The 15298-nt window shown below is 43.4% G+C and overlaps 2 protein-coding genes across 2 annotated transcripts; one reads left to right on the top strand and one right to left on the bottom strand.

Moving 5' to 3' along the window:
• Positions 1 to 1014: 1014 nt before the first annotated feature.
• LOC115568007 (adenosine receptor A1) lies at positions 1015 to 5975 on the bottom strand. The gene is made up of 4 exons (XM_030394999.1): positions 5919 to 5975; positions 4203 to 4572; positions 1756 to 2500; positions 1015 to 1701 (listed from the first exon to the last, which is right to left on the bottom strand). Exons 2-4 carry the CDS (start codon positions 4568 to 4570, stop codon positions 1642 to 1644), a joined length of 1173 nt encoding a protein of 390 aa, XP_030250859.1. The 5' UTR covers positions 4571 to 4572; positions 5919 to 5975; the 3' UTR covers positions 1015 to 1641.
• A 1682-nt stretch (positions 5976 to 7657) lies between these two features.
• rps19 (ribosomal protein S19) lies at positions 7658 to 14278 on the top strand. The gene is made up of 6 exons (XM_030394813.1): positions 7658 to 7739; positions 8499 to 8569; positions 8786 to 8886; positions 10112 to 10295; positions 11000 to 11054; positions 14224 to 14278. Exons 2-6 carry the CDS (start codon positions 8499 to 8501, stop codon positions 14251 to 14253), a joined length of 441 nt encoding a protein of 146 aa, XP_030250673.1. The 5' UTR covers positions 7658 to 7739; the 3' UTR covers positions 14254 to 14278.
• Positions 14279 to 15298: the final 1020 nt, after the last annotated feature.

Genomic DNA, 15298 nt, shown 5'->3' with positions numbered 1-15298 from the left:
GAAGGTTTTCAATCACGAGAATGATTGGGTATCCTCTAATGCTGTTATTGCTTGCTCGGTTGCATCCTGGGAAACCGGCCATTATCTGACCGTAATGATACAACTCAGCGGCTAGACCTGATCACATTCAGACAACCACTGTGATCGTAGAGCGTGATTATCAGATCAATCGACGCGGGCAAAAAAAAATTAGACCGGGGCAAGCCAGACAACAGTCGGTTTTATTCCTCTCCGACGTCATGACATGCAGTGAATGTAGCATAATCTGGCCAGTAATGACAGCAAGAAGTCTATGAATAACTCATGCGGCGTCGCCCTGACACTAGTTCCCGCGATTAACGTCCCGGAACGGGTTCACATTAGAGAATTCCCCGTTTATGGCCCATTTATGACAGCCATATTTCATTTCTACGAGTTGCAGTACACATCACAGTCCATCCAAACACAAACGCTTTATATTTTCAGTGGCAACATGGTGGATTAGACACAGTTTTATCCATCTGTAAAGCCAACCCTAATGACCCTAGGACGGGGGAACGCAGCTTATGTTCACTGGTCTTGGCAGCGTGACCCTAGCGAGGCGAGGAGGTGTGTACACAGTGGCAGCAGCATGAGGCATTGATTGAGGTGCCTCAGTGTGCTGAGGCCGGGCATAATCAGGAAGCAGAGAGGCAGACAGAACAATTGAATGGGCAGCCGCGCCAGGGAAGCTGGGGAAAACAGATTTCTCTATCAATAATGGGTTCCAGTCGGAGATTTTTATTTTTTTTTTTGTGGTGGTGGTGGAAGACATACTGTATACTGACACGCTATTTTTTGCGTACATGAAGAGAAAAATAGAAGGGCGGGGAATGAACACGATGAGGGAGGGGGAAAAAATAAATGCAAAATAGACACATGATCTGAAGAAAGAGCTTGAAAACGAGCAATGGCAGAAGGCGCTTCTGAGAAACGGGGGGGAAAAAAAGGGGAAGAGATGAAGCTCCGTACATCACGCTCATGTTCCACGCAGATGGAGATGGATTCCTCCGTCAGTGATTTCTTACGCCGACACGGTTCAAGATGAACAATCCAATTAGAGTGAGCAAGGCCCTTTTTATTACAAGTGAGCACCACATTGTATTTACAAGTTTAATCAAAACAGCCATGAAGATTGTGTCATAACCAGGTTAATGATGTTTTCCACCACAATGCCGCGTCCTCTGTCGACCACTATGCTATTACCGAATGCTTAATTAAACGCTGTCACTCACATATCTACGTTACTGGCGGTTGGCTTTGGTAGAGACTACGAACAGAAGCTTAGAATGAGACCCGTAGGAAGAGCAGTCAGAGAGAACAGGCATCTGTGATCAGGATCGTCTGGAGACTTCATTTTCTCGCTGACATTTGGTGTGGGACCCCGTAATTAACTGGCCTTTTCGCTGGCGTGTAACGTCTGTGCACGAGATTGCTGATTAGTAAGAAAGCAAACAACAAACAAGAGTGGGCCGTAATTATTCTCCCTTTAGTCTGCAAGCTGATAGTTTCAAACACCATGCACACAAAACATTGTTTTCAGGAAATGATTTAACTGCGTCAGGGCGATGACAAATGTTTACGTCAAAGACAACGGCCTAGAGCTTCCATTATGTCAAGAATTCAGACTTCTGGGCAAACTTTGGCTTTAAGGGAGTGTTTGGCTGAGGACCATGGGGCTGCCTGCACTGCCTCACACAGCGCCATGCTGACAGATTTTGCTCTGGACCGGGGCACTGCAGGTGGAAGGTGAGAAACGGAGAGAGGAAAGGGTGCCTGTCCTTCCCCAGCTTGCTTCTTAGGCGGAGTGAAGAGGATCAGGGGCACAAGGCTGTACAGCTGGAAGAGGACCCCAGCAACAGTGTGAGCCCAGGCAGGAGGATGGGTACTGGGGGTGAAGAGCAAGAGAGCATGGACAATGTGGATCGGCAGGCACAACAGAACTAAAAGGGAGAGGGACAGAGCAAGGGAACGGATCCGGGAGGAGTCATGTTTCGGGGGATCTGCATGGCTGAAAGGAGTATTCCTGGGCTTTGTGCATAGCAGGTGAAGGTAAATGGCCAGCAAGCAAAGCAAGGGGAGCACGAACACCATCATCATATAGACATATACTAGAAACTGAGCACTGAGAACGGTATCAGGGGCACACACGGCCCAGTGGCTACTGTGAATCTCAGCGTAGGTGAAGTTGTGATTGTCCTCCACGTAAAACTTTGACAGGAAGCCTCCGTATGGAAGGTACTGTCCAATGACCCTGCGGTCGTCGTTGTACTTAGGGGGCGGGGAGGTGGTGCGGTGGGGAAAAGAGGTCGTCCAGTTGCCGTGCATCCCGAGGCCAGCGGTGCTAGAACTGCTGTCCCCACTTCTCCAGGCGCTGAGGACATCCGAGCCGATGAACTGGGCGAAGGAGGTCAGAACAGAGCAAACCCAGCACAGCAGGACCACACACAGAGCTCGTTGACGGGTCATCACGGAGGAGTACCTGGCATTCACAAACAGGTGGATGGGCATATATTTGAATCATGTTGTTAATATGTTTTGACATTCCTACACTGCCTCATGACTAAGGACCAAAAATACAAAATGGCTCATCTTATTCCTATTTGATTTCTGACTATGGAAAGAGATCTGCTCTAACGGCTTTAATATCTAATATGTGCCCTTAAAATGTAGGGTTTGCCCCTGATTAAGTATTTTCCTCGTGGACTTGGTTTAAGGCATTGGTCAACTAGTCATCGCACAATTATGATGTTTAATTAATTATTTAAACATCTAATTTGGGGGGCACGGACAAAGCAAGGCACCTTTTAATGACAACGCTCAGGGAAGAAGCGCTAATGATTCTGGATTTGTCGAACAACCAGCAAGGAGATCGAGCATGAGTTAGTGTATTCCAGGACACCCTGGCTTCCTATGCAGCTTTCTCCGATTAGATAACGTTGAGGGTTGAAAATGTTTTCTGCTTAGGGGAAACTGCACATGGCGTGTGCGACACTTTTTTCAATTTCAACTTCAATGCGTGAGTGATCAGCATCTCATTAACGCCCTTGATCTGTGTTACTTTTCGGTTCGGCCGTGTTCGCTGGGAAGACGTTCAGCCCAGTTCCGTTGGCCACCCACTGTCTAAAGCTCCTGCGCTAGCCATAAGTCCACCAAAACTACCCCCCCGGCTAGCTGCACGGCTCAATGAGCTAACTAGCAGCTACAGTTTGCAGCAGTTAGTGACAAGAGAAAAGGTTTGTAATGCAAACTTTTCTTGCGTTACGTGTGTCCAGGCTCTAACAACAAGGTGAAGCTACCAAATGAAGGGTGAGGGATTTATTTTCTTTTTCTGCAACTACGCAACTAATTAAAACTTGGTCAACTGAGACTCCTCAACTGGTGCGATTTGGCGCCCCCCACAGTTTCTGAGTGGAACACCACTGTCATAAACACAAATCCCAGGTCTGTAACAGTTTGCCATACATAGTGCAGGTGCTAACTACAAACAGAACTCATTACCTCATATCAGCGTCACTTGTATCTTGAAGTAAACATGTATGCAACTGTGTGATCCTGCCCTCTCGCTGAAGTTACGAGTGATAGAGACACAATTCACCCTGTTGCAAGACACTGTACCATCAAAATGATTTTAACGTTGTTATTTTAAGGTAAAAAGAAGTTACGTAACATTGCTTTAAAGTAGGCAGAATTCTGCCTCTCCTCCAGTGAAAGGCCGGATTTGTGTTACACTGTCAGTCAAACCTGTGAGAGCCCTGGTGCCTATAGATGTTTACTCACTGCTGGCTCTCGAATGGCGCTGTAAGCAGCGTGTGATATGAAAATCAGCCTCATGAACACAAACATCCTGTGTTGAAGTGCCATACAGTGGTTCATCTTGACACGGCTGCTGCTTTTTCTTGTATTGATTCTACTGCTGAAAGCACACTTGAGCGTTGGTTGACTCCTGCCACCCACATATTCACCTTCTCCCACACGCACACATACGCAACAGGTTTAGAAGAGTGTTCTGTAATTGTAATTTACTGTATATGAGGCTTTATTGTGTTCGCAAGAAAAATGTATTTTGTATCTTAAGCAAGGAAGGGAAATTTTTGTAGCATTTTGATTTCTGACGGACGCGTTTTCCACTTTAACTTACTTGCTGAGGACTTAGGACCGATTTAGCCCTCTTAAAGACTCACCTGTCTGCCAAGTGAAGCTGCAGGTGGTCATCCAGTGTAAGCAGCATTAAAAGGAACATGGTGAACTGCCTGATCAGCATGGGGCAACACACCAAGGTAATGCAGGTGTACAGGCACTGGGGGGTTCGCAGGTTGAGTAATATGGTCACCGGGACGCTGACGGCGCCCCCTATAGCCCCCACCCAGCCCAGGCACAGCCGGAGGCAGCACGAGACGCTCCCCGGTTGGGTCCATGCAGCCTGCGCTCTCTCCCGGGCGTCACCCACTTTGCTGCCGCCGCTGACCGCCATGCACAACCTCACACTCATCACGATTGCGGACACAGACAGGGTGCACTGACACAGGGAGTACAGCCATGTGAATTCCATGTCTGGGGGGGAGATAAAGAAAAAACAAATATAAAAACAGCGAGGTGGAGGCTGATGAGGAATATATTTAAATGCGGATCAAAAGTCATTACAGATAATGATGTGCAAGACCAAATGAAAATCTTAAGAAAATTGTTTTGATGCTTATGCAAATACAGCCTCATTCACTCCCACTCTGGTTGCCACCGCCGCCCTCATGCTACAGCGCGGCTCTCGCAGCAAAGAACGCTCCCTTTTGCGCTGTCAAAGGAGTGGTCCAACATAGAGGAGAAGAGAGGGAATACAAATGAGGGCTGTGTGACAAAGGGTGGAGGAAACGCTGAGGTTAAGCATAGGGGTGTAGGTCAGAATAATAAAAAAAAATCAGCCAGCGAGCGAGCGCGGGAGAAAGCACAGATGCAGAAAGGATAGAGAATGTGATGCAAGTCTGTGCTAGGGGGCAGAGAGAGAGAGAGAGAGAAAGAGAGAGAGTAGATATTTTGATAGGTATTGGAGAGCTGTAAACGTGCCTGGAGAGTGAAAAGGTCAGGCCAGACCAAACTTGACAGAAGTTCTCCGCTGAGGATGTGAGCACCATGCAAACACAGAGCAACAAGCAGCAAGCTGGGTGGCAACACACTGTTAACACTCTCCACTCTCGCCTCCCTTTTTTCCAGGGGCCTTTAGTGTTGCCTCTCTACTCCCCACGGCCCATCAGACATCATTTGCAACACTCGTGCTCTCCGAAACACAAATAGGCCCAGACGTTTGTGCGTAAATACACGAGCACCGGCACTCAATCACACGCAGCTCGCACTCTCGCCTCGATTAGTAATTTCCCAGCAAATGCATTCAAAAGATGATTGGCAGCTAATTTCGGTGCATTTTTCAAACAATAGTCTCGCCGCACAGCAAAGTGGATGGATATCGAGACAGCAGCTTTTGCCGCTGCAATATGACACCTGTCCATTCCGCATAATTAGTCCGGCCTTTTCAGAACATTTTGGCGTCAGTCGTCACTTTTTACAGAATAAACACGACTGGCTGAAATAACCTCTTCATACAGATTCATAATCACTTTACACAGTTGTCTCCTGTCTCGACCACTTGAAGGGCCTCTGCGAAAATTGATTTACTGAAGTAATTAAAGCAGTTTAATCCACCTTGTGTGAGCTTTTTCAATTCAAATGGGTGGCTGGTCCCTCCCAGTGCAATTAATTGCCTTAATTAATCAATTAAGCTCTTTGAAATCACATTCGAGCTATAGTGCCAAACCCTCTCAGCATGGTCAGACAGTTGAAAAGTGACTGGCATCTGGATGTTCATATAATGTCAACGAAGTCATTTGAGACAAAAACAGTGCATTTACCTGTCGTGGAGCCCTGCGATGACACAGACAGTTTATACAAAGCTCTGTAATCTATCCTCTGTATGACTTGGCTGCCTTTTTATTTCCCTCTAGGATCTCTATCTCTGCCCCTCACCTCTCACTCTAAACTGCCTGCCCCCGCTGACAGACAGAGTATAAACCTGATTCATAAACCTCTGCTTATCCACCTGCCTTCTATCGCTCTCTCACCTGTCTCTGCAAACATATCAATTGTGTCAATGTTGGAGCATGGCTGCCCTTTCCGTCTGAGATGTGCAAAGGGCAACACCAGCTCGGACCTGCCGGGGGGAATATGTAAATAAGGTACACACACATATGGGCGTATATGAGGACTCACACATACGCAGAAATAAGGTTTATTCTGCGTTCTGATATCGAAACAAACCTTTGCACTCTGGGTTTTCTTTGATTTTCTCTTGATTTGAGAGAAAGGAAAGAAAATAAGAGGGAGCTCTTGACTCTGAAGGCAAGGTAGGCCTACTTGTTTGGTCAGCATACTGAAGGTGATAAAGGCGAGCAGCGATATCAAAGAGATACAGACTCATCTGAAGGCATTGTTATACGAATCAAGACGCAGCAACATTAGCTATATTGCTATACCTACACAGAGTCAACACATGCCCTAAAAGAAGATAACAAGCTTATAAATCATCGATGGTACTCCTCTGATCTTTGACAGTTCTTTCAATAATATATAGCGTAAAAAATCTCCAGCAGACAGAGAAATTGTTAAAAGCTCAGATGCCAACCAAGAGTCTAAAAAGCCTGGAGACACTCCACAGAAAAAAAAAAAATTGGTTGAAAACTGAGTTTTGTGTACTCAAAATGTTTACTTTAGTTTTTACATGCAAATGACCTCCATTGAACTGTAGGGCTGACAGTCATGGCCTGGAAAATGTGCCTATGTTTCCAAAAAGCCATCCAAGCATATCAGTGTTTATACAAATCATTTTCCCGCAGTCTGCCAAAAGGGCAGAGCTCCAGGCGGGGGCACTGTGAATCCAATCGAGGGGGCTCCGTTTCACAAAAAGTGACTCTTTTCTGCTGCATTTTTAAATATAGCCACGACACTTGTTGGTATATTGTGGAGGTGGAAACCCTGAGGTGAATACAGATTACACATGGAGAAGATCATTACAGGCTAAATCAACACCATAGGCTACATTCAATGAATCATTTTCTGTGTACCCCCAATTTAATGTTAAGCCTGATGCTTGTGGCATCAGAATCCGTCTCATAAAATAATCTATTTGCCATATTTGTCGCTGGTTATGAGCATAATATTCAATGTAGATGTAATTCTTCAGGGTAATGACACAGTAAAAGCTGAATTTCGGATAGGGGTAGAATCAGGGACGAAAATAGCCTGCTATTCACAGATCTGGTTGCTGTGTCAAGTTTCTCGGGCACAATGGAGCCTTTCCGTGGCAGACATGTTAACATGTCAAAGCTGGAAAAGCACAAGTGACATTCTCCAACATTAATGATGGCTGCATTCCATTAAGGCGGGCTGGTTCCAGTGCTCTGGCACTGTGCTTGCTCACTGTCTGACCTGGCTTTCTGGGATACTTAATTGTCTGGAGTCAGAGTTAATGTTACTGGTTTTGCTTTTTCCTACTTTAACAAGTGAAAGTGACCGCAGTGGACAGGGTCTGTTACTATATCGTCACCAGACTGTGATGAGAGGCATCGGTGGGAAAAACAACGGCCCAGTTCTCGCGTAACGAAACGAGATTTGCCCGTTTTAACACGAGTCGGAAACCCCGTTCCACCCTCTTCCCTTCGCTGTCCACAAGCAAGGTAAAAGCGCTATTTTCTGTCCTCACGTTTAGTGACGCTATTTTACTTCAAATATTTAGTATCTACACTCGAAACGCGGCCAGGTGGGATATAAAGCACACGTTAACATTTCGGTTGAGCTTTCAGCGAGGTTATTGAACCCGTTAGTGTGTTTTACAACGAATTTACTTGGATGTAGCGCTCCTACTGAATGTGTGATAGTAATGGCTGCCCCCATGCTACCGCGTTGAGGCCTGCTAGCTGGTAGCTAGCGGTGCTGATTTAGCTGTCTTACTGCCGAAGTATAACGTTAATATACATATTACCAGGACAGACATCGCTTAAGGAAACCATATAATGACACCTGCGAATTGTCTGTACTTTGAGTGATTAGGTTGACGTCTAAATGGGTTCAGCCCGCTCCGTTAACGTTAGCTAGTTGCCGTTGAAAAGCGCTACTGTCTCGCTGCATGTGGAGCTAATACCGGTGAAAGCATGCAGCTGAGAGCCCATCACATGTACCAGACCAAAATTTTTGTTCCTATTGTACCTGGAAATCGGAATTGGTTTACGGCAACATCACAATATAAAATGAGTGGATCGGTCATGCCCACACACCATAGTCGGATTCGGTAACGCCGATGCAACAGTCACGATGTGTGTCACGATTTACTATGCTTATTCTACCGGATGGATTCACTTTTAAAGATGTAAAAAAAATGTATTTCGGAGTACTGGAACTCGTATTCAACGTAACGTTTCTATCTTTATCATCGTTAGATGCCGGGTGTCACAGTGAAAGACGTCAACCAGCAGGAGTTTGTCCGTGCCCTGGCTGCCTTCCTGAAGAAGTGAGTGTCTTAAGTGTTATCCACATTTTATTCTTGGCATGTCAAATTATGACTCGATGAGTGATCATATAGAGAATCTAATTCCTAGTGAGGAATAGCCTTTCCGTCTTATTTTAAAATGTGGTACTTATAGAAGTGCATTTGGAGCAACCTGTATATTTTGTGTTCATTTTGAGTTGTGTGCGGTTGATCTGTAACCATCCTTGTTGTTCCCAGGTCAGGAAAGCTGAAGGTGCCCGACTGGGTGGACCTTGTCAAGCTGGGCAAGCACAAGGAGCTGGCCCCCAGTGATGAGAACTGGTTCTACATCAGAGCCGGTCTGTTGGCATTTATGTTCATTTTGGGTTCCCACTGATCATATATCTCAATATAAGAGATTTTTTTTTAATATCCCAAGTTAGTTGAGATGTATACATCAGGGCAATGCTTTTCAACCACTTGCTGCTGTCTGAAGATGCGGCCACCCCCGATGGGCTCTTACTGCATTTCACATCACTGCACGGATGTATTGAAGATTGTAGAATTCAAATGTTAGCGGTTGCCATAAGTGCACTCTGGAATTACTTGAGTCTAGAAATGTCAGCAGAAACTCCTACTGTGATTGATGCCCAATTAATTTTTCTTTCAATTGGTTCATACATTTTTCCAACCTCAAGAATGATTGACATCCTGTATAAACATACTGTGGTTTGACGGTACACATGTTGTCCATAGTCATGGCGATATTAAGCTATGCATGTTCTAAGTTTGACTTAATCAGTTGTTTTTAGATGTCTTCCATAGTGACTTGACACCTAATGATTACTGTTGATTAAGGCGGCCTGATGCGGCAAACAAAAACCCTCTGCCAATTATTTAGACATTTCTGTCGTGATTGGTGAGAAAAGTCGATTTTGTTACCCAGTTTTAATTTTCACTCCAATCTATCAAAATCTTGTGATGCTGGTTGGGCTCTATATATAACAAGTGTTCTTATCTGGTGAAGAAGATTTGTCGGCCAAGTCATCTATGCAGCACTCTTGTGTTTTATTATAATGCTGTGTTGTCCTACAATCTCTTTTTTTTTTAATCCAAAAATTGCAGTGGTCCTTATTTAGATATTGCAATATGTGATATTTAGATATTGCAATATGTGATATTGCCATATTGTGATCTCAATATTTAAATTGTGCAACCTACTGTCTACAACATCCCCACTATCGTTTTGCACTTACATTGTGAAATAGTACTTGAATTCATTGTCACCCATGGTAATGTGTCTTATCTTTTTTGTAAACTGCTCAGGTTAAAATTATCTCTGCTGCCATAGCTAAAAGCTGTAATGAAAGTAGGGATAATCTTACTTTTGGATGAAGATGTAGTTATTTTTGATCTTGCCTTGATGCCCTGCTCATGAAAAAATACACTTAGACTTTATTTCTTAAAAGCCTTAAACCCAACTATATCTTAACATCTCTATATTACCATGTTGTGATGGAACCCCCAAAGCATTTAACACTGACGCTGCATAATGATGTAACGTCATCTCTTGTACTCCCACAGCATCCACAGTTCGCCACCTGTACCTCCGTGGAGGTGCTGGTGTTGGTTCCATGACCAAGATCTACGGAAGCCGCCAGAGGAACGGTGTATGCCCTGCTCACTACAGCGTAGGGTCCAAGAACGTGGCACGCAAGGTGCTTCAGGCCCTTGAGCTGCTCAAGATGATTGAGAAGGATCCCAATGGGTGCGTGCCTTGATATCATTATACATATAAAGCTGGAAATATTGTCTGTTTGTTGATGATAAACTCCTTGAGTGGCAGTTAAGTATCCACAAATCTCACACTTCTGTTAAAGATCTGAGCCATGTGTTAGGATTTGTATGTGTAAGCTTTGTTCATGCTCGTATTAGATGGCATGATGTGGTGGAGTCTTTTGTGGGGATGCTGCAAGTACTGAGTAGTTGAAACCCCCCTCTATACATGTGGTCACGCATGATTGCAGTCTTGTCACATGTAGATCACAATTTCCTTTTGGCATTTTCATCTTTGCACACCCAGTAATGTGATTCGGGATAACTGAAATCTTTAAATGCATAAGCTTGAACTTTGCTTTGGGAGTCTGCAATAAATATGTAATCACATTGTATCGAGGGGAATAATTGATTGGCTTGGTTTTTATTCAGTTCAAGTGGGCAGGAAAATCAAATTCCAATTAGAATTGCTTTTGTTTCAGGGTTGATGATGAATGATTTAAGCCAATGTGTAGGATGGAGAATTGATATGTGGCCTTGCCTGAGTATAATACTGTGGTCGAAGTGGTGTTAAGTAGTTATTGAGGACTAAAGCGGTTTGTGTATTGATTTTTTACCATGTTATGTAGTTTTGTGATTTCTGTTATGTTCCTCAATCTTCCTATATTTTAACATTTGCTGGTCTGTTTCCCTCAGTGGTCGCAGACTAACCTCCCAGGGAACCAGAGACCTGGATAGAATTGCTGGCCAGGTGAGAAACTAATCTGTTCTACAGTACATTACTTACTGTCATAAACACCAGTAACTTGATTATTTGAGTACTTGGAGTAAGTAAAGGTCTGAGAAGCTGATGGTTGTTTTTATGCTTATTATCCATGTTCCAGGTGCATCTCTATCTTTACTTTCCCCAGATATTTGAGTACCATGTACTGTTGAGTGGGTCAGCTCATGCAATGCAATGTACTGTTCAAAGTAACTCCATATATCACTTAAAATCGCAATTACTTACACAGCCTGACTTTAAAAAATTCCAAAATTGCATTTTAACATAGTACACAAGGGACCAAGCTTGACAAAGTGAAATAATTAGGGTTGGCAGAAAGCAAGGGGAGGGGGGGCAGAAGCTGCTTGTAACTGACATCTTACTCGTGGATGTTCATTACACAACAAGGGCAATGTCATTCAGACTGAGCGTTTGTATCTGAAAAGGACATGCTCGTTTACTGATGTTGTTTGAATGCTAATGAGCGATATGACCACTAACACTGTTGGCTGTACACTGTAGTTGTATCTTGCCTTCAGTTCTTCCACAACAACAGTAATTGTTGTACTTGGGATGTGTATTGAAACATCAAGCTTTCATTGTATAACAAGTTGAGCCATGGGAAGCTTCATTCAGCAAGTTCAAACCTAGGTTTACCCATCATGTTTATTGTTATGGCCTTGGTTCATTTGTTAATGTGGCTTGCGTGGAAAGAGCAAGTGTTGTAGAGGTTAGGACAATTTTCCTGAGGTGGCTGAAGCCTATTTTTTAATGTCCTTGATAATGAAGAAACCTAAAGAAGTGTGGACTTTCGAGTGCAACCATAGCACCGATGAGTTCAGTACGATGTATGCTTCTGCCCGGTCTAACCTACCGCTAGGCTCCAGTTTCTGGGGTTCCTTGGCTATTGAATTAATCTTATTAGAATCTCATGCTAGCCAGCAATCGTTGTTTTCAGGAACTATGGGTGTGGCCAAATATTCTTTTGCGAAACGTTCCTAACAGAGTGAAGTGACCCTGGGTTAAGTAATAAAGTAGTGGTTAAGTAAATTGCGCCCTGTTTGAATTCTCTAAGGAAATGCACCTAAATGATTCCCATTGTATGCTTAAGAATGGAATGCACTGCAGCATCCTTAAGAAAAACAAATGAGAATTCCATCCCGCAGTTCTTTGCAGCGGCAGCATTTAAGCCAGTTCACCACTCGGCCATTCACAAAACCAAAGATGAACTTCTCACATTACAGATCCAGCCTCTGTCAGCACGAACATTTTCCAAATGCAATTAATTCAAATCAAGGTGCTTAGTTGTGTTGGTAGTTTCTTCAGTTATTGCATGCATAAGCTTCTAATCGGATCTTAATTGGAGAGAAAGAGAATGCAGTGTTATGATATAGTAATAGATTCATCCCTGACACATTGTGCGTATCTTGCATAAATTCAAATATCTTCATGGAGTCGTGCTGCTGTAATTTGAGGACTTTTTTTAACACTACAGCCATAAGCAAAACTGTGCCATGGGTCAACAATATACAGTAACTCATGAAAAGTGTAATGAGATGAAGTGGGAAGACGGTGCCTGGATGCTATGAGGCCAGACATGTGGCTCAAGATGGCTATCATAGATAATACTGCAGCGCAGGGAGGATACACATTGAACAGAGGAAGTGAGGGCACATAACGCAGGTCTGATTGTAACTGTCAACAGACACAGAAGTTAATACAAGACACTGCAGCCACAGAATTGTGGAATGGCATTAGGCTTAATGGGCGAACAAGGTTTTTATATCATGTCCATATTTGCACTCCTCGTCTGATCTCTCTGTTACGTGTGCATCAGACCTTTTTTAATTGTTGATTTGAATGCCTGGTGAGATGTTACTGCAAGCCCTCAGCACCACAAATAAAGGCCTAGTATTTTTCACCTGGTTTGATGTTTTATGTAGCGTGGATTAGACGAGGTAAGAAATAATTATCAGATGCACCTTAGCAGTCCATCTTTAGAACCACTGTTGAATAATTACAAGTCTAGGATAAGTGAAGTTGGATTCCTAGCACAGAAGTTGTCTTTTCCTAAGTCCTCATGAGTTGTCCTTCATGTCTTTTCCTTGACCCCATGTTAGCCATTGGGGTTAAGGAGAAGAGATTTATAAATGGACATTGAAGGCAACTTGTCGATTGCACTTGTGTGCTACACCTTTTTAAGTTGCGTTCAGATGCTCTAGGATGGTGCCACCAGTGTGCGCGATCACAGAAATATCATCTCCTTGCTTTGATCCTCAACCTTGTCTGTTGCGGGAGTACAAGGCCCCAGTGTCACTTCAGCATGCAATGTGTTTTTTAAAGCACTTGTCCTTGGGCAAATTTCCCTCTGCCAGCCAAGTGTTATGTGTCTTGTATGGCACACTACTGGAATTGTTTGTTGGCTTTCACAAAAAAACAAATCACAGTTGGGCCTGTCAAAAATGAGAGAGGCAGCCGCGTTGTGATAATCCAAGGGTAAAAGGGGTAAACATGAGGAGGGAATTTCATGCTTGGCAAGTCTGCCGTATGGCACCAGTTTTCTCCTTGTTTACCCATGCTAATGAGCAGTATGCAGATGAGCAGACCTGGGCCCAGCCCCGCCTACCTGCTACACAGAACTGGCTGGATGCATGTTTGTGTTGCTGCGTTAGCTCCTCACGGATCCCCCTTGTGTGTTGTAGTTTGATGGCTTTTAAAGAGTTTGTCTTTCTTTGCAAGCATGATTTCTGTGTACTGTCAGAAGACTATACATGGTGTTTTTGGCAGCAACTGAAACACAGAAAGCAATTTCTCTTCCAGAGTGTGCACTCTGAAGTCCCCTTAAAATGGTATTTTGATAGCATCTTACTCCCCAAGTTTCACATTTCCTGTTTCAAAGACAATATTGCACTGAACCTTAATGTGGTAAAGAATATACATTGACTCAAACTGATGGAATATTAAAGAGTTGGGGTATTTCATGTAATTGTGACAGAAACAGATTAGTTTTAAAATAGTCTGTCATTTGTGCCATTTGTTATGGCAGCACGATGAAACCATAAAAATACCATCTTTTCTTCCAGCAAGTAATTGTATTTCAAAGGTGCTACAGGGCTCAAGAACATGCCTCATGATGTTTTTTGTTCTCTTCCCACAGGTTGCAGCTGCAAACAAGAAAACTGTTTAATAAATCATTTTTGGAGAAAGTCAAATGCTGTGGTCTTTTTTTTTTCTTTTTTAAAGCAAATAAACCTGAGGACATCAGTGGTCTGAGTATTTTGAAGTGCTCTGCTCATCCTTGTCAAAGATATTTCTTGAAATTGATCTTTGTGGTCAAATCGGTCTGGTCATGGTCAGGGCACATTGATTTAAAAAGGATAAAATTGTTGATCCAATAAGCTGTTTTCAACCCAAGTATGAACATTAAAAGGTGTGTTGGCTGGATGAAACCCATACTAATGCCTGAAATCATCCCAAGCTGGCTTTGTCCTGCCTGGTTTTAAATGTCATTTTGTCCAAAGGGCAGCAAATTAACATTAGTTGTATTGTTTTTCAGATCCTCATATCCTCTAACCAGCAAAAGCTCACTACAGGGGGGCCGTTTCATTAAGCTTTTTCAAAAGGCTTCCTGGGAGCTTTTTATATCAGCTGGCCAACACAGTGTATCATTGGTGTCCAACTGTCCTGTCACAGCACCAGTCAACACAACCATTTTAATATTTACTGTCACAGTGCTCACGGACAGATTCAATCTATACAGATTGATCCATGATACCATGACAACCAAAGAAAATTGTTCAGTCCATAAAGGCGCATGATTACATTTCCATAAGCAACACAGTTGGCAGTTCAATGGCCAGGAAGGAGTGATGTCATGATTTAGCTGCTTCATTAAGGGCCACAGTGCCACCTAGAGACTGAAACGGGCAACAGCACAATCTTAAACATCACAACGTTGTCACTGAACAAACTAACAAACCAGCCATCAGATGGAAAACAAATATCACAACTGGTATGTTTAGAAAGGTGTCGAAACAAATATCTGTGACGATGCAGCGTGTGGGGGTGAATGGTTATTTAAAGCAGCACTTTAGTGCTACTCCAGATTTGCCAAATTTTCTTCTAAAACAACCCAAATGGTGAACAAAAAATTATTAGTCGAAGCAGAAAATACAGCCAATATTTTCTAACATATTTTTTTTTATATATATTTCTGGTTTTCAGTTTGGCCA

The sequence above is a fragment of the Sparus aurata genome, chromosome 17 (genome assembly GCF_900880675.1).
Source record: "Sparus aurata chromosome 17, fSpaAur1.1, whole genome shotgun sequence".
Lineage (NCBI taxonomy): Eukaryota > Metazoa > Chordata > Actinopteri > Spariformes > Sparidae > Sparus > Sparus aurata.
This window is presented reverse-complemented; position numbering and strand designations above follow the sequence as displayed.

What these genes read in the sequence shown, in the direction of transcription:
- LOC115568007 (XM_030394999.1), bottom strand. Translation starts at nt 4,570, where the DNA reads ATGGAATTCACATGGCTGTACTCCCTGTGTCAGTGCACCCTGTCTGTG. An exon ending in CAGCTTCACTTGGCAGACAG is followed by an intron (nt 2,501 to 4,202) that starts GTGAGTCTTTAA and finishes TGTGAATGCCAG; the next exon opens with GTACTCCTCCGTGATGACCC. An exon ending in TTTCTCACCTTCCACCTGCA is followed by an intron (nt 1,702 to 1,755) that starts GTGCCCCGGTCC and finishes GAGGCAGTGCAG; the next exon opens with GCAGCCCCATGGTCCTCAGC.
- rps19 (XM_030394813.1), top strand. Translation starts at nt 8,499, where the DNA reads ATGCCGGGTGTCACAGTGAAAGACGTCAACCAGCAGGAGTTTGTCCGT. An exon ending in CTGGCTGCCTTCCTGAAGAA is followed by an intron (nt 8,570 to 8,785) that starts GTGAGTGTCTTA and finishes TGTTGTTCCCAG; the next exon opens with GTCAGGAAAGCTGAAGGTGC. An exon ending in CTGGTTCTACATCAGAGCCG is followed by an intron (nt 8,887 to 10,111) that starts GTCTGTTGGCAT and finishes GTACTCCCACAG; the next exon opens with CATCCACAGTTCGCCACCTG.